Below are 22,407 nucleotides of genomic sequence, written 5' to 3'. Positions count from 1 at the left end.
TTAAAAAAAGAAGAAGCACAGCACGCACACTAAAATGACACATTGCAACACTGGTGTGTGGTTCTGAAATAAAACTGGTGCTGTTTCCTGTCTTTATTCCAGATATTTGTAACAAACTCACTGAAACGACTGGCATGTGTTGTAAAAATATCAGACAATATTATGACAACCATAACCACCATACCGACCCACGCTGACATAAAAAAACACCCCAAAACACACTGTACACATGATACAAAATAAGCATTTACAATGTGAATCATGAAAAGAACTTTAAAAAAAAAAAAAGGAAATAGCTTAGTTTCAGTCAAACAGGAATACCTCAAATTACAGATGGAGAACTCTGACCTAAACAAACCAATATTACCAAACAATATTCCATCTTACGTCTACAACTTTCAGTCTTTGTAGCACATGTATATTTATAGCCTCTTTTAGGTTCATATTCGACAAAATTCAACAGTAAAAATAGTCATCAAGGTCACATTTGTAACATATATACATACAACTGCAGTGTTATTAAGATAGTACTACTTTTCTGTATAATACACTGGAAAACTTTATCGATTTCTTATGCTGACTGACAGCGTGTTGGAAAACATGTAACATTTTCCCTGCTACTTACAAGCTTCTTCGAGAGATGTGAGGAGCAGCGATGTTTGTTAGAAAAGGTTAAAACATCCTCAAAAGATTCAGACCGCCTGAACCAAAAAACAATGTAGTCACTAAAGACGGAAATTGTCTATTTTAGTGCAAAGACTTCTGCAAGCTAGCTTAGGTGTAGAGTTTCAAAAGTGTGAAAAGGGAAAATTAGACTAATGTAATCGAAAACTCACATTGAAAATATTCAATTTTGATTATCTGACCCGAACGCATAAGCAACTGAAAAATGACAAATGTAAATGGTTTAAAAAAAATCCCTTATCATAAAGACAGGCATCAACATATACAGTAGATCTCAATATATGAAAGTGTCCGTGAATAAATATGTAAATACAAAAATCCCCCCCCCAGGAAATTATTGTGTTTTTGATTACTTTGTATAATCTCTCTGCGTGGAAAGTGACTATCAGGTCGTTCAATGGAACGAGCCCCAAGCTGACTTAACAACACCTGGGTCAGGCTTTAGTAAAACTTTCACATCTTTTTATTTCCTCTGATTGTTTAGAACATGTGTAAAAATGACACAATAGAAACCTTACCATACACACATTCAAAACACGCCTCTGAGCTTTAATATGACATAGTTACAGGGAACTATACTCTGTGTCTGTATCCAGCATCATCTCCTTACTGATAAATGTGTGGCGTAGTGTTTGGTTTTCTACAGCATCATATAAAGAAATAAATAGATTTATGTAAAGCTAAATAAAGATTAATGTGTCATCAACAAACATATCTGTTGCAATCAACAGTTGAGTGTTTACTGACAGAAAGGGGAAGCGGTGGGGTCAAAAGTCTTGAACACATCTTTAAGTGTCCTGTCATCTGCCTCCTCCTCTTCCTCCTCCTCTGGATCTTCTTGTTTCGGTTCTTTCTCTGGAGCTGCCTCCTCTTCCTGCTCCTTCTTGTCCTCTGCCTCTTCCTGTGCTCCTGTAGAGCCCTGTCCTCCCTGTTTAGCTTGCCTCGGGTCAGTGTACTGGGGTCGGATTAGCCCAGCCAGAGCCTGGATGGGGAGATTATGTACAGCAGGGGGTTTGACAGGCGAGGCAGGAGGCACAGTGGGAGAAGTGGAAGCTGGAGTGTGATCTGCAGCATCTGTGCTTTTAGCCTCTTCGAACGAGCCGCTTCGTTGGGTTGGTGATAGAGACGGTGCTGGAGTGCTGTCTTTCTTAGCAGCCTGTTTAAGAATCCCCGCCTTTTTAGGAGGCTCAAACTGCTCCTTCTGAACTTGCTCGGTTTGGGAACGAGGATCATACAGGCTGATGCCTCCCAGGATCGTAGTGGGACTCTCCAACCCTCCACCAGAGGACGCCAGTCGAGGAGCATAAGGTGGAAGCTTCTCTGGCTCTGGCTTGGCTCGGGCAGCGTGAGGAGAGGGACTGGCACTGGCCTTCTGTAACCTGGGGTCCAAAAGTCCTGCCCCAGAGGACTGCTCTTTCGGACCCAGCAGCTTGGAGTCCAGACTGGCTGTACGTTTGAGTCTGGGGTCCAAAGACTTTTGCTGGCGTGGGTCTACAGGTCTCTCTGTAGAAGATCGTGACTCTAGAGAACCAGTGGGCAGTCGGCTCATACGTTCCTTCAAACGTGCAGCTGCAAGTCTGGGATCAGATAGCGGAGGGCTGGAGACTGGGGGGTGGTCGGGCAGGCTTGTTCGGTTCATCTGAGCATCAGCAATTAGAGGTGGAAGAGGCAGGTTGATGGAGTGTTCCTGTTTGGGCACTAAGGAGGGGATGAGATCCTCAGGGGTCCACACAACTGTCTGAGCAAAGGCAGGCCGCTGGAGCAGAATGTCAACACGAATATGACTAAACTGCTTTAACTGGCATCGAGGGTCTCTCAGGACCACACCTGGGCTGGCATCTAAAGGAATGAGAACAGCCCTGTCCCTGAGTTCCCTCTCTCCTTCGTCATCCTCCTCTCCTGTAAGAGGCTTTTGATGAACAGGATGGCTCTGCTGCCGATATGAGCTCGGTTCCACTGGTCTCATTTTCCTGGGGTCTCTGGAAAGCCGCGGATCCGAAGCGCCATCTGGCTCCTTTTTCATATCTGGGGGTCGCTGTCTAGGGTCAGCCTTGACACGTGGGTCACTGGGTGGAGCCCTTTCCTTAACGAGGCGGGGGTCACCCAGTGCTGGAGCCACCGGGGCGGTCTTGGGCTGAGACTGCTGCATCTCATTCTGTCTCTTCAGAGATTTAAGAATGGAGGAAACACAGCTCCCATCCTCATCATCGCTCGAGTACCAGTTTGTAGTTTCATCTGCAAAAAAACATGAATAAACAAATAAATCAGATTTAAAGGAGAGTCTTTTTTTTCTGTTTCAAATATCTTTTATTAGAAGCAAGTATCACAGTTGTTACAAGTTAATAGAACTTGTGCCCCCTTTTTCTCTAAACAAAACAAGACAAAACAAAAAGACCCCCCGACTGCCAAAAACTTATATTTTCCCAAGATATGCAAGTAAAGGACGCCAAATTAGTTCAAAATCTTTCACATTGCCATTCATGGTATATCTTATTTTTTCAAGGTGAAGTGTATTTGTAAGCTCTGCAAGCCACATCTTTAACACAGGCCTTTCCAAAGCTGCAGGATCAGTTTCTTTGCGATGATCAGCGCATATGACATAAACCTTTTTTGAGCATGTTGTAAGCTTTGTGTTTCTTTGGAGATCCCAAAGATAATTACTGTTGGATTTGGATCAATCTTGTTTTTAAGAATATTAGATAGATAAGTAAAAATGTCACACCAAAAACCCTGAAGCCTTGGACAAAGTGCAAAACTACTAATGTGTCATACATTTTTTTCAGAGGGGAGAGCAGTCTGGATAAATTTTGTGAAGTCTTTACCTTGAGTAATGTAACCTGTGTACAATTTTATACTGAATTAAGGAACGACGGGAATTAATAAAAAGCGTATTTATGTTGCGTAAGACTTCCTGCCAAAAATCTTCCGATAGGGACATCCCAAATTCCTTTTCCCACTCCTCTTTAATTGAATGAGTTGAAGGTACACTCATCTCCTGTAGTGAGTTATAGAACAATCAGATTCTCTGTTCGAACCCCAGCTATCACTAAGGCATCTATCCAAGGTGTCAGACGGCATGCTTTCAAACTGCGGCAAATGTGTGCGGATATAATTTCGTAGTTGAAGATCTCTAAAAAAATGGCTGCGCGGTAGTCCAAATCTATCTTTTACCTAATTGTTGAAATGACATGAAGGTATCGTTTGAATACAAGTCTTTTAATTTACGAATTCCCAGTTCATGCCACACGTTGAAAGCACCGTCTGCACATGATGGAAGGAAAGAGGGGTTAGCTGTAACAGACATACTCATTGATAATGGTTTCAGTTTAAAGTGCTTAATTATTTGTTTCCAAATTCGCAAAATGGTATGGATCACTGGGTTATAATTATAGTATGCACTTGTCAAGGGAGTAGGAGAAAGTAATATTCCACCAACATAGTAAGGAAGGCAGTCCTCCCGCTCCATCTGCAGACCATGGGGGAGTAACGCTGTATCATCCAGTAAGAGGGAAATTATTCTTAAATTTGATGCCCAGTAATAATGCATAAAGTTAGGTAGTGCAACTCCTCCAAGGGATCCGTGTTTGCAAAGATGTTCTTTTTTATTCTATGTGTTTTGTAGTTCCATATAAACGGCATAATAATTGCATCCAGCTTTTTGAAGAAAGCTATGGGCAGGAAAATTGGGATATTTTGGACTAAATACAGATATTGCAGGAGAAAGACCATCCTTATTGAGTTCACTCGTCCTATCAATGAGAAAGGGAGTGTCCTCCAAAACTGGATGTTGTTTTTTAGCTTCTACCAGTAGAGGTAGAAAGTTTAAAGGAGAGTCTTTTTGGTGTTATCTGTGTATAAGCACTTATTTAGATAATTCTGAGTTGTGTAGGTCACTTTGTTCCAATCTTGCTCCCTGGGTTTCATTTAATCTTAATTAACTCAATAAAGCTGTCCATGGACACTTGCCTCTGCTTGCATTTTCATCCTGGCCATCTGCTCTCTGTGCTTCACTCCCTTGTGGATTTGACTCTTGTTGTTGCTGCTGCTGTGTCAGGTGTAAAAGGATGGCTTTCTGTACTGCTGGTGGTAAAGACTGCAACTGTGACTCTGCACCAATCTGTTGCTGGAGGTTCTGTATGAAAGCCAGACTAGGGTCTACCAAATTGAAAAAAAAAACAAAGACACAAAGTTTTGCAAAGTCAGTAACAAGTAAAAGGCAGTTAACCTATAAGAACAGCTTATTAATTATATGCTTATATGACTCACCTCCTTGTTGACCAATGGTCTGGTTTCGGAGGAAGCTGCTAAGGAAGTCTACTGGGTTCTGACCCGCAGATGGAAAGGGGAAGAGATTTGGTGCTATCTCTAGATCTGGTATAGGGGGAAATGGAGGCCTCTGTATATTCATCTGCGGGTTGATATTAGGTCGGTTTCCATGGAAGGGTGGCGGCTGACTGGATGGGATCGGCGGCTGCATTGGAAATCCATGCGGCAGGTGCTGCCCTGGTGGGCTTTGTGGCATCGGTGGTGCAGCGGTGTGACCCACGGGAACGGGTGATCCGGGGGGAGGAACAGGAGGAGCAGAAGAGCCTGAAGGCACCATGCTGCCGCTCTGTGTGTCCTCTGAACCTCCAGTAAACTCACCTGTGCATTCTCCTTGATTCTGAGGGTAGTTGGATCCACTGAAAAACAGAGTGCACTCAGGCTTAGGAGAAAATCAAAAAAATTTTAAAGTCTGACCTGGTTTTGATTACAGATTACTCCAGTTACCTCAGACCGATTTTTTGTGCCAAGTCTACAGTTGGTTGAACCTTGATTTCAAAAAGAGAGGGGATCTTCTTCCCTGCTTGGCTATCTGTAGGACTGCTCTGACCAGGAGTGGGCAGCAGCCCAACCCCAGGAGGAGGCTTTGGAAGTGGGGAAATACCCTGTTTTCTCAGATCCTCCAGCTCCAACTCATCCTCCCTGGCATTCTCCTCTTCAGTATTAATTATCTGAATAAAGACACGGGAAAGAAGAAATAAGATAACCGCTGACAGAACTAAGGATGAGCTTCAACTATATTTCGTTTTACCTTATCGAGCAGCTCCTTGGTCACGTCAGTCAAAGCTTCATGGGAGAATTTGCAGTTGTCTCCTTGATAGCATTTGGCTCCGGTATGAAAGAACTTGCACGGGTATTCATGTGCAATCACAGGTTAAGGAACAGAAATAATTAAAGGGTGCAGTTTATGCAATCCAATTACACGAATATAATTAAGAACTATTAGTGAAGGATATTGTGCATGTAAATGCAGTTATCTCCTTTACTGCAGTATCCTTGAAGATAAAACTTACAAAGCTCCTTTTTCTTATCTGGTACAACAAGCTCGTGTTCAAATTTGCACTGCTCGCCCTGTATGAAGACATCACAAAATGTTTTTTTCTTTAATCTTTTAAGTTAGTTAGGACAGTATTTACCTTACTAAAAGCAGGTTTACGTTATAAAAAAAAAATTAAAGGGCATTAACGCTGCCGTACCTTGATGCACCGACCCTCCAGGAAATACTTGCAGATGTACCTCCCGTTATGTTCAACGGTGTGCTGATTGATAAACTCCTTGCTCATTATTGGCCGCTTCTTCTGGAAACCGGACAAATTTTTTCCTTCCTGTGACACAAAATTAGCAACAGCTAATTCACAGTGCAATTTAAACCAGCGATGGCAGAGTACAGTGAAATATTCAGCTCACATACCTGCGCCATGTCTTCCATCCCCTGTTCTCCCCCTCGACCTCGTCCGCGTCCTCCCCAGGGTTTACCCTTCAGCTTCTTGTTCTTGTTCAGCATCCCACGTCCTCTCCCCGGTCCACTCCCTCTGCCTCTTCCCCTCTGCCCGTCTGGAAATTACATTTTAACAAAAATGAGTAAACTCTCTTCACCCTTAAAGATGTTTGCGATACATCTCTGCCTATGACATTGTTGTGTTTATAATTTAAAAAGCATTCGTACACTGTTGTTGCTTCATCCCCCTCATGTTTCCTCTGTTCATCTGGTCTTTAGCGTGCCGCCCCCTTCCCTGACTCGACGAATCTTTTGACTGCTGATACTCGGACATGTCGTCTTCATAATCATCCTCCTCGTCATCGTAGTCGTACTTGTCGTCGCTGTAGTCGCTGTATTTGTCGAAATCGCTGCTCTTGTACGGTGGGGACCTGTGTGAGTTGCCTCCCTTTGAATGCTTGTGGTCAAAGCAGAGGGAGTGAATTATGTCAGACAATAATGTTTGCATGAATATAAACACTGCGAGCTGTTCTGAACTCACCTGAGAGGACTGGCCATCAGACTCGCGATTAGATCCCAGGCCCTTTCTGCCTTTGGACCTTTCCGGTCGATCGTAGTCAGAGTCGTAGCTGTCGGAGCTGGAGCTGCTTGAGGGGGAGTGATGCTGAGGTGAGGGTAAACAGAAATAAAGAAAAATGAAACATAACATTAATTTTAAATGGGTTAGTTCACATTTATGCTCTAATTGCAAGAGCAGGAGGAGATATTTTAATGCAACAACAAGCTGTACAGTAGCATCTTACTTTCGGTCTGTCACGTCTCCTTCTTTTAGACCTCCTCTTCTCTCGGGTCTTTCTGTATCTTTTCCTGGAGTGTCTGTGAGCCTTTTCCTCTTTCTCTCTAATCTTCTCCTTCTCCTTTTCCTTCTCCTTCTCTTCATTCACCTCCGCGGCCTCCTTGTTGTCCTCTTCAATTCCAATCCCTTCATCATCTATTTCTCCATCTTCCAGTTCACCATCCTCTCTGGAAAGATAAAAGCAATATAAATACTCACTATTGACACTATTTTGGACAGACTTTAAATGTTTACAAATAATACATCAATTGTAGCTATAGTTAAACCAAAAAAGTAATGATTTGGAATAATCGGCTGTTTTTTCTGTTACAAATTTCCAAAAGATCTCAGGTTTGATCCCAGGAGGAGCCACAACTCCCCTGCGGGTCTTGTTATGTAGGGCACCTGATGTAAAAATCAGGCATTAAATGTTATGTTGGAACAGATGATTATCATTACAATCAGAGGATCACTTATTAGTTTGCAGAGCATTACTCATAACTCAGCGTGACCAGGCTATACTTCATACACATGTGGCTTTTTGTAAATACAGTACATTTAGTTGCACCACTAAAGTAGTTTATACAACCTCATCCAAATGTAAAAATTTGATGTTTATCTGCTGTAATTCACATATTTACAACTAAAATTAAGCATACTAATACAGACTAAATATTCTAATCAATTTTTAATATGAAACAAAATCCTGGCAAATGTTTCAGAGTTGGCAATCTTTTCATTGTAAATAATTCCAGGTGATTTAGAAATACAGTGCTGGTGGGAGGGTGGAACAAAAACATTATGAAACAGATCCAATAAAGCAATCTAGGTCAGTTTTTACAGATACTAGCTGCCTCTTCCTCAGTCTGAATTAATCCAAAGCTAACATTGTGTATGTAAAGTTGGCTTTTGAGTTAATTGAAGCAGAACAGGCCTCAGGTTTAACAAGAAACATCCATCTAACCACCCATTTTCTTAACGGTTTATCCAGCTTAGGACCACAGGGCTGTTGGATCCTGTCTCAGCTGTCGCAGAGCAAAAGGTGGGGGACAATCTTTACAGGTCACCATCATCCTCAATGAAAAACATCTGCCAGGCTAAATATTTTATTTCAAATCACCTTTTTCTATTGTTGTAACTGCCTGTACAGCACATCTAACTGAGGACCAAAAGCAAATGATGAAAAATAGTAGCATCAGTGTTAGAAGGCAGTTTATAAGGACCTAATACAACTATGTAAATGTTAAATATTTACATTAAAGTGCATTTTCCAGTGATAAACAACACTAGGTGCTTCAATCATACCCGAAGCCCACACTGGAAATTATGTTTCTGCCCATTTTAAGAATTAAAAACTGTAACAGATGCTCAAAGTCCAGGCTAGAAGTTGAGCCATCAAGTTTTTTTCCAACCTAACACATGAGCAACTGGTTCACTTGGTTTTCTACAGTGAAAAAAATCTGTGAAATTACTTGATCAAAGATTTTTAACAGAAAACCAAATTGTTTGTCTTGTTTTTGAACATAATGCAAAGCAAATCACAAGGACACAGGTATGGCCTACATCCTGCAGAAGCACATCATCTCAACTCTGCGTGAACCCTGCTTCAGCAATACCGGTAGTTGCCCAGTAGGGGGAGTACAGTATGAGGATGGGCGTGGCATTTACATCATAGTCATTTGCATAGTCTCCTGCAGATGGCAACAATGAAGCCATGAATCCCTGAGCTACAACAACAGAATGATGAGGTCTCTATGTTGCATGGAAATGATCATGAATGAGTCTCATCGACACGGTGATGTGTAATCGAGGCTGTGTGAACAGCGCCATTCAACTGCACCAAAGAGGCATGCAAAAAATATGTTAAGAGAGGGGGGGAAAGAAGTGAAATGTCTCTATATCCCGCAATTCGTGGTTAAAAGAGAAAACAGTAACACAAGCATGTAGACCCACAGCACTGAAATTGAAACGCACAGATGAGCGTATTAATAATTGCACAAGAATATTACTCGACCTTTCATCCCCTGCAAGCTCAGAGTCTGTCATGTTTTTGTCAAGAACAGGGGCTGGGGGACTGGAAACAAGGCTCACAGAAGCCATTGGAGAACGGATCTGCCTCCCTTTTCCCCGGTACAAGAGTGAATTAATTCAGTCACTCAAGGAGACGTTGGTTTGTGAGAGATGCTGGAAGATTTCAGACTGGAAAAGACTCACGGTGTTACATGTCTCGACAGAGACAGTAAACAGACACTCTCCTCTTTCATATCAATGACGTTTTAACTCTGTGAGCGCAGCTTGATACCCCGCTTTGCTAATGTCCCGTCGGTTGACAGCTGCCATGGTGAAATAGAGGAGACGGAGGGAGAAACAGACAGAAATGTAACCATGTTCGTTGATTTCAGCATCTTCATAGGCTTTCTCAACAGGGACATCATCTCAAAATGGCTTCTGAGTTCTGCAGCACATTCCTCGATTATGTATTCTCTGTGTTTTTATACTTCTGTCGGGATCTATCTAACATGGACACAGCAAACTCTGCCCGGCAATTGGTCAAAGCCAGCACGGGTAAGCAGAGCTGCCGTTCTTATTGGTTGAACGCAGTGTCGGTCACTTTCAACATCTGCAACAATGAAATGCATATCGCACTTCGCTTTTCCCTTTGTTTTCACTGTTGTCGCGTGTGTTATGCACTTATAACCATCATACCTTACGCTGCTTAACAAAATTAAAACACCTGAACATAAATATCTGTCGATTTATAAGCACAAACGCATTTCTTGTGTCGTTTATTTTTTTTTTTACGCGAACGGGCTCGCGTAGTGGGACTTCACGCGCGTGTGCAGTCCCGTCATCGACCAGCAGATGTCGCTTTAACTCTACAAATCGACCCGTAAAGACTAAAGAGTTTGCTCGTAGAGATGCGAGCCAGTAAACATACTGAGCGTCCGGTTATTATCGCCAGCAAACTCACAGAAGACTGGAAAAGTCGCACGTTAAGTAAACATATTAACCTAATAATGCAGATATTTGACAAACCCATTAGAAATATGCTGTTAATGGAATTATTATTCTGAAAAGGCTATTCATTGTTAGGTTGTAGGAAAAATAATCTTTACGAGGCTATAACTAAATATAAAAGTCTAACTATGATCGTGCAATTTGCCAAATGCACAGATAATGTTGTATGATGGGATGAGAGAGGTAAAGAAAGAAAAGTGTTTGGCTGTGTCTCGGTGGGAGGGATTCCTGCTGCAGGAAGCCTAGGTGGCGTGCAGAGCTCAGAGGCGAAACTTTCCAAGACCCCAGATATAGAGACGCGGGCGCATCTCTGTCTCAGGCACCTGATGAACATCTTCCACACTCTTCAAACGAGTAGACGGAACTTCTCCACTATTCTGGGGGCATCCAATAGCCTAAAAGGAAGCCTGTTAAATATCTGAGAACAGCAATAGGAAACGGTAGCCTGTTAACTTGGCTGCAGTTTCTGCGATGGCACTGTCTTTCCGATGCAGGTGTTTGCTTTTGCTGTGTTTGACAGCCATCCACAGTGGTCATGGCACCGTTCAGGTAGGAACAATTTACTTTACGCGCGTCCAGAAGTTTGCTGAGAGTTTTATGCCTGAGAAAACTGGGTCAATAATCCCATCGCAAAATCTCATTGAATGCTGTAAAAATCTTCATACATCTTTCAGAAACAAAATGATTAGAATCAAATTTAACTATCCATACAATGACACAAAAATGTTGTTGTTGTTTTCTTTTTTTCCTTATTAGTTTGTGCGGTTGGAAGGTTTTCGACCACCGTGTATTTTAGTGTAATATTAAATCTACGTCGTGTTTTTTAATTGGGAAAAAATCAATTGAATCTTCTCATGTCTTGTCAGCTGGTGGCATTTCCCCTGTTTTCTGCCTGAGGCACATAACAGAGCAGGGGCCAGTCTTAATGCTGCACAGGTCCGAGCTCTGTACACCATGCATTTCAATGTATTGAACTTTGTTGTTATTGCACGAAGCCCTGTGAATTCCAGTGCAGGAATTTAAGGTATGCTGCCCAGAGGTGTTCCAATGTAAGCATGTGATTAATAAACCCTCCTAAAAGGATTAGCGGCACTTTCTGTGGGGAACTTTGTAATGGCTTGACAAGTGTTCCCTCCAAAGTAACAGCCTGTGGCACCCATGCTATTTTGAGTCTGCCCATTCGGGATTATCCAATGAGCATGTGCCTTCCTACCGCCATGCAAAATATACAGAGGAACAGCATTTTGGACTTAGGTCCCACTGACATCTGCCACACAGCTTTAGCCCAGCTGTGTCTTTCTCTAGAGTTGTGTTATAAGAGTGAAAAGGGGTGAGGGAGAGTGCTGTGAGGTATAAGTGAATATATTCTAGTAGAAAGCAATAGTTTTGGGTGAAATAAAAAACAGTTTGGCGCTTATCATCAGGTATAGTAAAAATATCTCAAATAAATGTTTTCATAGTGTTGCATAACATATTTTAGTATCCGTGAAAATGCTTTGTGACTATAATAACTGTTTGTCCACCAATAACATGGGTTTAATCTAAATTACTTCATTCTCCACAGCTGCACAATAATGTTTATTCATCACTCAGGTATTACGTTTTATAACCATTAAACTGAAGTAACCTTTCATCCTGCACTCAGTTTTTGCTGGCAAGTCATTGGATTTTTCCAGGAGTCTTTATTCTGCTCACAGTCTTCATTCGTTATTAACAGACATGCATGGATAAGCACCAGGTGGTTGGGGTGCTTCGTCAGATGGAGAAGTTTCTGAAAGGCCAGGAGATGCGGTTTAACGAGGGGCTGAGGATCATGAAGTCAAAACTGGCAGCGCTTCAGAACTCTGTCTCCAAGTTACCTCAAGCAGACCAGTCGTCTGGTGAGTGATAAACAGGAACAGTGCTATCAGAATTAGCAGAATCATCATCATAACATTTAGACATAGAAGAAAAAAGCACTATAAATCATAACGTTAACAATGGCTCAGCTAAAGTCAAGCGATTCAGCTGGACATGGCAATGCAGGGACCTCTTATTGGAGTAGTTAAGTGGAATTTAACCAACGAATATTCATTATTACAAATGTGGTTTTTTTTTGTTCTATCATAGACAAAAATTAAATATAAATAAAAAATATGTATAAATACATACCTATTAATATTTTTTTTAACTGTCCCTTAGTGAATTGCACCACAACCAAATGCTTTTGACCAGCAGTAAGCTTCTGGAGTTATTCTGGCTGGATATTTGACCACTCTTCTTGGCAGAAGTGGTACAGCTAATTTAAATTGGTTGGTATCCTGGCATGGACCTGATTTTTAAACACAGTCCACAAATTTTCAATAAGGTTGAGGTCAGAACTTGAAAAGGACATTGCAGAGGCTTACTGTTAGCCTGCTATCCATTTCAAACCCAGTTTTGATGTGTTTAAGATCATGGGTTTGGGAATACCAAATTCTGTCCAAGTTTCTACTGGGTAGCTGTTAATTTGAGGTAAAGTTGAAGAATTTGGAGGTATTCCTCCTTCTCCGTTAACATGTACCAGTGCCACTAGCACCAAAACAGGCCCAAAGCATGATACTACCACCACCATGCTTGACAGTTGTTACAGTGTTCTCAGTTTTGAAAGCCTCAACTTTACTCCTTCAAACACACTTATTGTCATTGTGGCCAAATAGTTCTATCTTTCTCTCGTTGGACCATAAAGCGTTTCTCCAGAAGGCATTTGTTTTGTCCATGTGGGCAGCTACAAATTTCACTTGAGTTTGAATGTGTCAATTGTGGAGCAGGGGTTTCTTTGTTGGTTGGCACGTCTCATTCCGCAGCAGTGTAAACTGGCTTCGCTGAGGACACTGATGCTGGTCTTCCAGTTGTTTTCAGTTCATGGCAGGGCCTTGGTGGGTTGTTCCTAAACATCCTAACCAATTTATGAGTTGTAGCACTTGGGTTTTCTGCAGTTTCTCTCAGCATTACACAGTCTGACCTAAGGGTTTGTTGGCATGTTCAATCTTGGTAAGATTGTGGAATTGTATTAACACATAGCTGAATGGTCCAAACCAGCAAGCTGCCAAAACTTCTGCTTTTATATAGGTGGTCACACATGGTTAATCAGTACATCTGATAGGCTGATCAAATACCCTCTTAATTCCCATGGTAGCAGTAATGGTGTACATAGTTTTCCATAGGGCTTCACAGTCCTGTGAAACCTTCCTTTTTCACCTGACGGCCTCCTCTGGACATGCTGCAGGCAGTGCCATCTTTACATGGATTGCAAGTGTTCATATCTCTTGTTGAAGAATTGCTTGTAAATGAAGTAGACTGAACCAAATCTGAGACATATACATTTGTGTTCAGTAAACAAATTACCAGTCTCAACACTGACTAAAATCAGGAGCCAGATATTAAAATTATGTACTTAGAAATTGATTAAAATCAGACTCAAAACAGATTTAATAAAACTTGCATTTCTTTCTTTTTTTTTTCTTTTTTTTTTCTTTTTTTTTTACCAACTATTACACATCTATTATGCTTCAAAGTTAACATACCTGATAAATGACTGTTTAAACCACAGGAAAGATGTCCAAATGCCCCACCAGCCACTTAAACACAGAGTACGGTATGTGGTTGGTTACTATAAGTAGGGCAGCATTTATCCCATAATGCCACTAAAGTCCTTTCATTTGCATGTCATGCTGTATAAAGTTTCATATGCATGCATGATATGACTGCTGTTGTTATGTTTTTTGTTTTGTTTATAATTCAGCAGCGCACTTTTATGTTAAAGTCAGGAGAAAATTCCAGAGTATCAAATTTCAAACATTTTAGAAAGTTTGTTTTCTTTAACTTGATTTTTCCTCTTGAGTGAGTGACAGTGGAGAGCCAGACATACTTTCTTGTATTATGGAATTATACTTTTCTTCTAGCACTTCAAGGCCATCTCAGTTACAGCACTGGGTACTTGACAGGGGAAGTGGATTTGTGGAATTGTGTTATTTGGCAACAGACACTGACACCAATTTGCTAGTGATGGACCAGCGCAGTTCATAGCTCTGTGAAGAATACTTGGCAGGACAGAAAGAAGCTGTTTTGCATTTACAGCAGTAAAGGTTCAGCAAAATAAAAAAGGAAGGAAGAAATATCACAACACCAACTTTAAATGCTTAGACTGAGATAAAACCAAAAAATGTCAAATTCTGGATCGAGTTAACATCATCACCGAGTGATGCCTATGTGCTATATCACACAGAAACTGATCAGAAAACAGCACAATGGGGGGGGGGGGGGGGGGGGGGGACTAGCTGTTGTAATAATACAATCATTATCTGTACACAACTCAGTCTGACCAAGTGTGACTTAGAAACTGAAATGTTTTCAGTTTAGGAACAAAAAGAAAAGGAGACAGTTTTCCCACAATTCCTCAAGTTTTAAGAAGAACATAAATCTCATGAAAGTTAAAAATGTAATCCATTCCTATGATTATGTAATGTAATTATATACTATTAGGGTATTATACATCATACCTTCCAGAGCACGATACATAGCATAACATCTGAGTGCTGGTACACTTCTGACTCATAAAAATGGCTGTTCCTTTGCCCGATGACTGTAAATGAGGCATTGAACAATCTTTTCCCATGAAGTTTCTGCACTGCCCAGAGACACGTGTATATCCTCAGGCAGAGAATGCCAGAGGATGTTGGAAGGCTTATTCCACATGTGACCAGCCTTCCTCTTGTTCCCTTTTTCTTTCTCCCACAGCACCCACCACCTGCCCCTCCCTGGAAGCCCCTGCTCATGGAACCAAGTTCGGGTCAAAGTATTTTGTTGGCCACGAGGTCCATTTCACTTGTTCCCCAGGCTACCACCTTGTGGGTTCTGCGACGCGAGTTTGCCGGGAAAATGGCACCTGGACCGGCGCTGACGTAACCTGTAAAGGTGAGCTTCACTTTCCCTATAAACTTTTAAGATTAGAAGATATTTATTACCCACAAATTCCCAGTTAGACCAGTTTCAGGTGTAGAATGCCATCGCGGTTCAGCTAAAGGATGGTTTTATCTTTCTTCCATATAAAAACATCAGTTCCCGTTTGTGTTTTATTTGCTTTGTTATTCACTGTTGAGCAAAAATGTCCACAAAAATCTATTTAGGGTGACCCTGTCTTAGCATTGTATGAATGACTGGCTGAAAAAGACATCAGCTCAGAAAGAAAAAAGCACAATGGAGTTCCTCGTACACATAGATAACAGGCAAAGAAAAGAGCCATTCTTCAGAGTGTGTGGAGCTCCTCGGCACGCTGAATGAAGCGCTCGTTAAAATGGCATTAAATGTCTCTGAACACAGAAAAACACCTGTACTACATTCCACTGTGGGTCCATTTCCCCACAGGCTTCTACCCATCATTGCCAGACAGCACTGGTGTGGCTACTGTAAGTTGACACCCCCAGCCCTCGCTCATGTTTCCTCGGTTCTTCAACAGTAGCCCCACTGCACCGGGTTAAGTCCAGTCATTATACTCACACTATGGTCTGATTGCACAGAAGTATGCCAAGCATGCTCTTGATAGCCCTTTCAGCTTGCACCGGTGGCTCTCCTCCAGAAATTCCAAGTGGCACATTTGAACATGTGCGTACGTTTATTGACATTCATGGTTAAAACAACACAAGAGTGCCCAACTCTGCACAGTATTATCCCAGTTCGTGCTTTTCAGTCCAGCGTATTTGATGCCTAAAATACTCATACCAAAAAATTGATCTTGATAGAGTTTGAAAGTCTTTAAAGTTAAGAAGAGTTTAAAAATATCTAGCATGGTGCAGTGGGCCTTTTCATGTTACGGTCCTGTGGTTGCTCCTGGGCAAGCCAAATAAAAATTAGAGGAACTGGTTGTTATCCTGTATACTGTGGCCTCAGTGCTGAGGTTCAAAGAGCACAGTCTGCTTCAAAATGTGTACATCTGTAAAACTTTCGGAGCCAACTAGACTTCATAAGGCACGGCATGCCAATCTTCCACTTGTGTCCTAATTTAAAGAGACAGAGCAAATTGTGGTGCTGTCACAACGCCACAATCAATGCCATCCTGCTAACTCTGTCAAACATATGCACAATATCCTTTAGTATTTATTACTTTATTGACATCACACAGAGTCAGAGTAACGCATCCACTTGTTTTGACATCATACAGGTTCAAGACTACATTTAAACTGCTGGGACGTTTTTGAAGCATCCTCAGCTTGTAGCTCAGCATGCACAGTGGTGCAGGGGTTAGCACCATCTCCTACTCTGGGTTTCATCCACCAGAGTTTGGATGTGCTCCCTGTGGTTTCTCTCTGGGTACTCCAACTTCTGTGCAGAGACAAGCATGTTAGGTTCAAAATTAGCCAATCTTAATTGATGTTTCTCCATGTAAGTCTTGTAAGAGAATGATTTCCTGTCCAGGGTGTACAGTACCTGATCTCATGTTCAACTGGGACAGGCTCCAATCACACCCCTTGATTTTCATATTAATGGCCATTTCTGACACTGATATAGTCTTACTCACAATCAGAGGCATTCGCAGCAGTACCAGTTTGGGCATGTTTCAATGAAGCCACGGAAATATTTGTAAAGGATTTTCTCCATGATCAGAGGCTAGTGAAGACGTTGCACATTTCTCAACACGTTGACTGTAGTTAATTTAATACTCTCCTATATCCACAGATGTAAGCGAATGTGCAAGTAATCCCTGCCAGAATGGAGGTACCTGTGTGGAAGGGGTCAACCAGTACAAATGCACTTGCCCCCAAAACTGGAGTGGCTCCCACTGCCAGCACCAAACACAGACAGGTCAGTACCATGGAAGGAATGTCTGAGTCCCTTGGTTTGTTTGTATTAGCATGTCACTCGGGACTTTACCCTAGGTGGCATTACGATTTCATAATTTATTTTTTTCTATCACAGCGCCCCCTGAGTGGAGTGTCATGAACGATCCAGCGTTCAGCCGGAGACCTCGCTGTGCCCAAGTGAACCAAGCCCAGCACTGCAGCTGCGATGCGGGCTTTCACATGAGTGGCACCTCTGACAATAGTATCTGTCAGGGTGAGCTGTAATTATGTGCTACCTTAATTGATCCCTGTTGGGAAATTCTCCTTTTCTCCACCTCATAGGGAGGTAAGGTCAGCCGCAGAGCCGTTCCCTTGAGCTGCTGACCTGCTCTACGATATCTCCGTGGGGCATAAAGAGATGTTATATGGAATTTACTGATGAAAATACCACAAAGTACCTGAATCCTTCACTCCTCTGGTGATTAATACAGTTGCAAATGAGAGTAATCTGTAGAGCCAGTCTGTGACAAACAAAATAATCCTCTTGAGAGGTCACGAGCTGATTAGCATCTCTTTAGGTCTTAGTTACCCTCATCGAGCCATATCAAATATACTGTTACCTATGTTCCAAATAGGTCCTCCCATCTGAGTTACTTTTGCAGGCACATTTCTTTGACCTTGTTATATGATGCATGTTTTAAAGTCAGTGTGTACATGCATTTATTTTCTGTTTATTGACAGATGTAAATGAGTGTGAAGTGTACCGGCTGGACCAAGGAGGGAAACTGTGCGTCCACGAGTGTGTAAATGTCCCAGGCTCGTACCACTGCGCTTGCCCCAGCGGTTACAAGTTGCTTCTAGATGGGCGGAGCTGTGAGGGTGAGTGACAAGGGGGAACGCAGGACAAAGGCTTATTCACAGGGCCCTGGCTGCAGATCTCACTGGATAAGTAGCTCAGATAGGAATACCTGTGATTTAGAAGGATACGGAGCAGCAGAGATTTTAGTTTTTCTGTAGAATTGTTTGTCTGCGTTGCTACTTTTATTGTTACCCCTGAAGGTAACCGTGCTTTCCAAAGGAATGAATGACCTCACCCCTTCCCAGTAGAAGGGATATTTAGGACATTTCTGGTAGTCAAACTTTAAAAAAACAAAAAACCCCAATAGCAGAGCACCCCCTGCTCACACCGTGGTAACCAGGAAGCAGGGTGTCGGCCTGGCAAGCTTCTCTCCCTGCTTCTCATTCTTACATGCCTTTGCTGTTTTGGCCTCCAGATGTGGATGAATGTTTAAGCCAACAGCACAACTGTAGCCGAGGGACAACTTGTATCAACATGGGAGGAGGCTTTCAGTGCGTCAATCCAGAGTGTCCCCACTCTCACGGCGACATCAGCTACGTCAAGACATCTGCCTTGTAAGTAGATGCATCCTAATGTGAACCACTAGTCTTCTTTGTTTTTTCAGTGACTAGTTAAAAAAAAAAAACATCTGTCACGTCTTAGCGAGAACAGCCATCTTTTAAATGACTCCTTGGGAACTAAATCAGACCCAACTGTTGAGCACTACGGGCTTTTGAACAGGAAGAATAGCAAAAGTAAACTTTTGTGTAGCTTTGTTTAGGTGTGTCAGTAGCCGTGCATACACAACAGGATGTCAAAATACACACAAAAAAAGGTCTGTTATTGACAACTACACTTGAGAAATTCCTTACAGCCTCTGAGTTTAATACAGTCCAGGACCTGTTTGCCATTGGTAGAAATAACATTACATTTCTATGGTAACTGCTGAGGTCTGGCAACACAGACACATCACTAACAGCCAAGTTAAAAAACAGTTTGGGAACATGAATTAAAGGCTGCCCGTGAGACGGATACGAAGCCTGTTCACAGTTTACCAGCCAACCTCCTGGTCCAACTTTGACTTTCTGTACTTGCTGTAGTCCCAGTGAGCGAAACATCTGGATGCATTCACTCAGTTTTATCCATAGACTGTACAGAGAAGAAGCACATAGCCACTGTGATGTCAGTCTGTGGAATATGGGCTTTTAGAGACAGATTTACTAATGCTTAGGTTTTGGCATAAAAAAACGACAAAGATTACAAAGAGAGCGCAGTGACAAGGTTCCATGTAAAGAGGTAGGAACTCAGTGTGCAAAAAATAGGAAGGAGAATATTTAAATCAGGGGCACAAACTGATTTTCTAACTTTTGTGAGGCATAATCTACTCCTGGGCCGATATTTAACACAAAAAAGTGCTTCTTATTTCTCGCACCTATTTTTCAATATTGAAATGTACTGACTATGTTTAGAGAACAGGGCAACTTTTGTAGATCAGCCCTAAAACTAACCACACCTATGAGCGCTATTTGGGGATTGCGTCAGATGCTATTTTGCCCCATTTAGTAAAGCCGATCTTAAGGGCTTTAAATTCTAAGGGTGGATCTGGCTGAGTACTGAAGGATACTGTACACTCATATGGAAGGGTTGTGTCCATTACATTTTACTTATTTTACTCTAAATGAGACCAAAGTTTCCCAAATAACCAGAAGACTGGGTTAAATAAGATGTGAAAATAGTAATTGAGACCATCAGGAAAAAGGGTTACTGAGTTAATAAATGAAAAGAGTATTATATTCTTTTAATTTGAAACCATGCTTACTTTTGCAACCAAATGAGTCATCGCCCTGGTGGCCATTAAAAAGAAGCACGTTTAATGCACTTCCACACACTGGATTTCACTTTTCAGACCTGGAGACATCCATCTTTTATTCTTGTCTCTGGTTTCAATAATCTGGTGAAAGGATTTACTGCTGTAATAATGCACTTGTTTTCCCACATACTACTTTTTGCGAGTGATGAATTCCCTCGTGACATAGAAAATGCACACTCAGCAGAACCGCACCATTTTTTTCCCTATTTCTTTGGAGCCACGTAGGATGTCAATATGTTTTATTTGCCAGCCATCAGCAAGCTGCTTCATTTAAGTGCATGAAACAAAGCTCTGTTTGCTTCTACTGAACCATCAGTGTGGTGAAATAGTGCTCTGGTGCCAGCAAACCTGAAGGAGAAATGTTTGAGGAAAATACTTGTAACAAGAGAGAAAAGAAAAGATTCGAGTGAGAGCGTAGCTGTGACCCAGTTCCTTTCTACGTGCTCATGTTCACCACATTTTAGGTTCATGAAAGATTGAATTCAGTGTAAGTGCAGATGTTAGCGTGCATATTAAATCCACGTTATTGTTGCTAGGTCCCACAGCGCAATGAATAGCGGAAATAGACACTCATAGCTCCAACAACTGATAAGACAGCTTCTGGAAATTTTTAGATAATATAACAAAATGTTGGAAAATACAATAATCTCAATAAACTGAAAGTCCAGATACATTTCTCAGATCTCGTGTCAGGTCTTTGTTGGATTTTTTCCTATTTCTTAAGGAACCAGCTTTCATATACTGTAAATCTAGGTTTTTAAGCTCTGTCCCTTCTTGTCCATTTTCCTCAGATTTTTTAAGAACTCTTTAAGAACCATGCTGAGATATGCCAAAACTTCAGCTCTTTGGGAATCACCTAGTTGGTGCAAAAATACTATGTTATGTTATGCCTGCCAGACTGCGTTATCTTTGGCATAATTTGGAGATGCAGCTAAAGAAATGGTTTGTGACAGGCTGCTAGGGTGACAGGGCAGCTAAAGATTTAAAATGGTCTCTTTGCTAAGTTGCCTGTTATGTGTAGACACAACACTTAGTTGGGAGTTAGGAGCCTTTTTATGCTTGGTCAGGTACAAGGACTGGACTGAAATGGAGTAAACATGCAGCCAATGTCTAGAGAAAAACATTGAAATGAGTATATGTATGTGTGTGTTTCACTTCTCCAAAGCACTTTGCCCAGTAATTCTTAATATTTACTGTATTTCCTTCCTGCAGTCAGTGTGAGAGAAACCCCTGCCCCATGGACAGCCGTTCCTGCCACCTGGCCCCCAAGACTGTGTCCTTTCACTACCTGTCTCTGCCCTCCAACCTGAAGACTCCCGCCACGCTTTTCCGCATGGCGACCGCTGCCGTCCCCGGCCGCGCCGGCCCGGACAGCCTGCGTTTCGGCATAGTGGGCGGAAACTCACGCAGTATCTTTGTTATGCAGCGCTCAGACAGACAGACTGGTGAGCTGATACTGGTCCAGCAGCTGCGCGGGCCACAGGAGATCAGCGTTGACGTGGACATGTCCGAGTACAGCGACCGCACCTTTCAGGCCAAGCATGTGGCCCAGGTCCACATTCTGGTTTCACCTTACAATTTCTGAGCAAAGGAGGAAGATAAAGAGACTGAAAACTGTAGGAAGTTTACTTCAACCTATTTCAGAAATCAGTTTGTCTGAATTAGCAGTCACAGCCAAAATTACCAAAAGAGTGAGAAGGCGACAAAGCTGATTTTTAATCTCTATTTTATAAATCCAAAAATTAATGGAGAATTATAATGTAGCTGCATCTTTAGATAGTATCAGTATGCCTATGATTGACAATACTTGGCTCAGTGCATTTACATTTATAAGATCTAAATAACAGCATAATGAATGCAGAATGAGGGATCCATAGCTGTCATTGCTGTTGCTTTCTGTATGGCCACTATAGTTAATGTTTGTGTAGCTCAGGCCGCAGATTTAATGCACTGCCTTTGCTTAACTGATGATAAATCCCTTTTTGACATTAGTGCTCCTGTGGCTCTAATTTATTGGCGATAATTGTTGCTGTTTTTTTGAGTTTTTTTTACAATATAGGAAACAGTATGCCACATGTTTATCTTCAATCATATACTGTATATTGGGTTTTTTTTACTAGCTTGCTTTGTTTACCTTTTGTAATACTAAGGGAGATTTTTAAGCAGTAGCTGCAGTGCTGTACCTGGTCTGTTTCCCCTGTTTCTCATAATCTGTATGTTACCCAGAGGTATTCTCATTATACTCCAAAACAATGATGATTTGTCAACCTTGCCAATGTAATACATAGTTTATCTGGAATTTTAATTGCCTCGGCATAACTGCAATAAAATCAGTCCAACTTTTCAGTATTTGTTAGGACTACCTCGCTTGATCCTGAGCAGAGTGCTTTTAAATGGCTTTGCAAATGTGCTTGTTTTCATTCAACAACCATTGTGGGGGGGGTTTTAATCACTGAAAGGCAAACCCATACATAGCTGAAAAATGAAGCTTGGATGGCTATAAAACGCTTTCTGAATGAAGAGATGAAAGATTCGAGAAGAAGAATGTGTGTTCAATAACATAACCCCTGGAGCAGAAGTTCACAGGCAGTACACATCATACAA

At 41.8% G+C, this 22,407-nt stretch overlaps 2 protein-coding genes across 6 annotated transcripts; one reads left to right on the top strand and one right to left on the bottom strand.

Moving 5' to 3' along the window:
- Positions 1–58: 58 nt before the first annotated feature.
- Positions 59–9,401, bottom strand: zc3h6 (zinc finger CCCH-type containing 6). The gene is made up of 12 exons (XM_082556747.1): positions 9,295–9,401; positions 7,249–7,468; positions 6,987–7,109; positions 6,674–6,902; positions 6,419–6,561; positions 6,204–6,332; positions 5,964–6,078; positions 5,759–5,868; positions 5,455–5,678; positions 4,951–5,366; positions 4,651–4,839; positions 59–2,919 (listed from the first exon to the last, which is right to left on the bottom strand). The coding sequence occupies exons 1-12, from the start codon at positions 9,378–9,380 to the stop codon at positions 1,424–1,426; spliced, it is 3,480 nt and encodes a 1,159-aa protein (XP_082412873.1). The 5' UTR covers positions 9,381–9,401; the 3' UTR covers positions 59–1,423.
- A 260-nt stretch (positions 9,402–9,661) lies between these two features.
- On the top strand, positions 9,662–22,149 carry fbln7 (fibulin 7). 5 transcript variants are annotated; one of them, XM_082556751.1, is made up of 9 exons: positions 9,910–10,277; positions 11,863–11,891; positions 12,016–12,178; positions 15,057–15,233; positions 16,992–17,117; positions 17,232–17,369; positions 17,837–17,974; positions 18,370–18,508; positions 21,016–22,149. In XM_082556751.1, the coding sequence occupies exons 3-9, from the start codon at positions 12,022–12,024 to the stop codon at positions 21,386–21,388; spliced, it is 1,248 nt and encodes a 415-aa protein (XP_082412877.1). In that variant the 5' UTR covers positions 9,910–10,277; positions 11,863–11,891; positions 12,016–12,021; the 3' UTR covers positions 21,389–22,149. The 5 variants fall into 5 exon arrangements, with proteins under 5 accessions (XP_082412874.1, XP_082412877.1, XP_082412875.1 ...); XM_082556750.1 differs by lacking the exon at positions 9,910–10,277 and adding an exon at positions 10,860–11,722; XM_082556748.1 differs by lacking the exons at positions 9,910–10,277; positions 11,863–11,891 and adding an exon at positions 9,662–9,845.
- Positions 22,150–22,407: the final 258 nt, after the last annotated feature.

The sequence above is a fragment of the Aulonocara stuartgranti genome (genome assembly GCF_965226115.1).
Source record: "Aulonocara stuartgranti genome assembly, chromosome: 13".
Lineage (NCBI taxonomy): Eukaryota > Metazoa > Chordata > Actinopteri > Cichliformes > Cichlidae > Aulonocara > Aulonocara stuartgranti.
The sequence above is the reverse complement of the archived record's forward strand: the minus strand, read 5'-3'. Positions and strand labels throughout refer to the sequence as shown.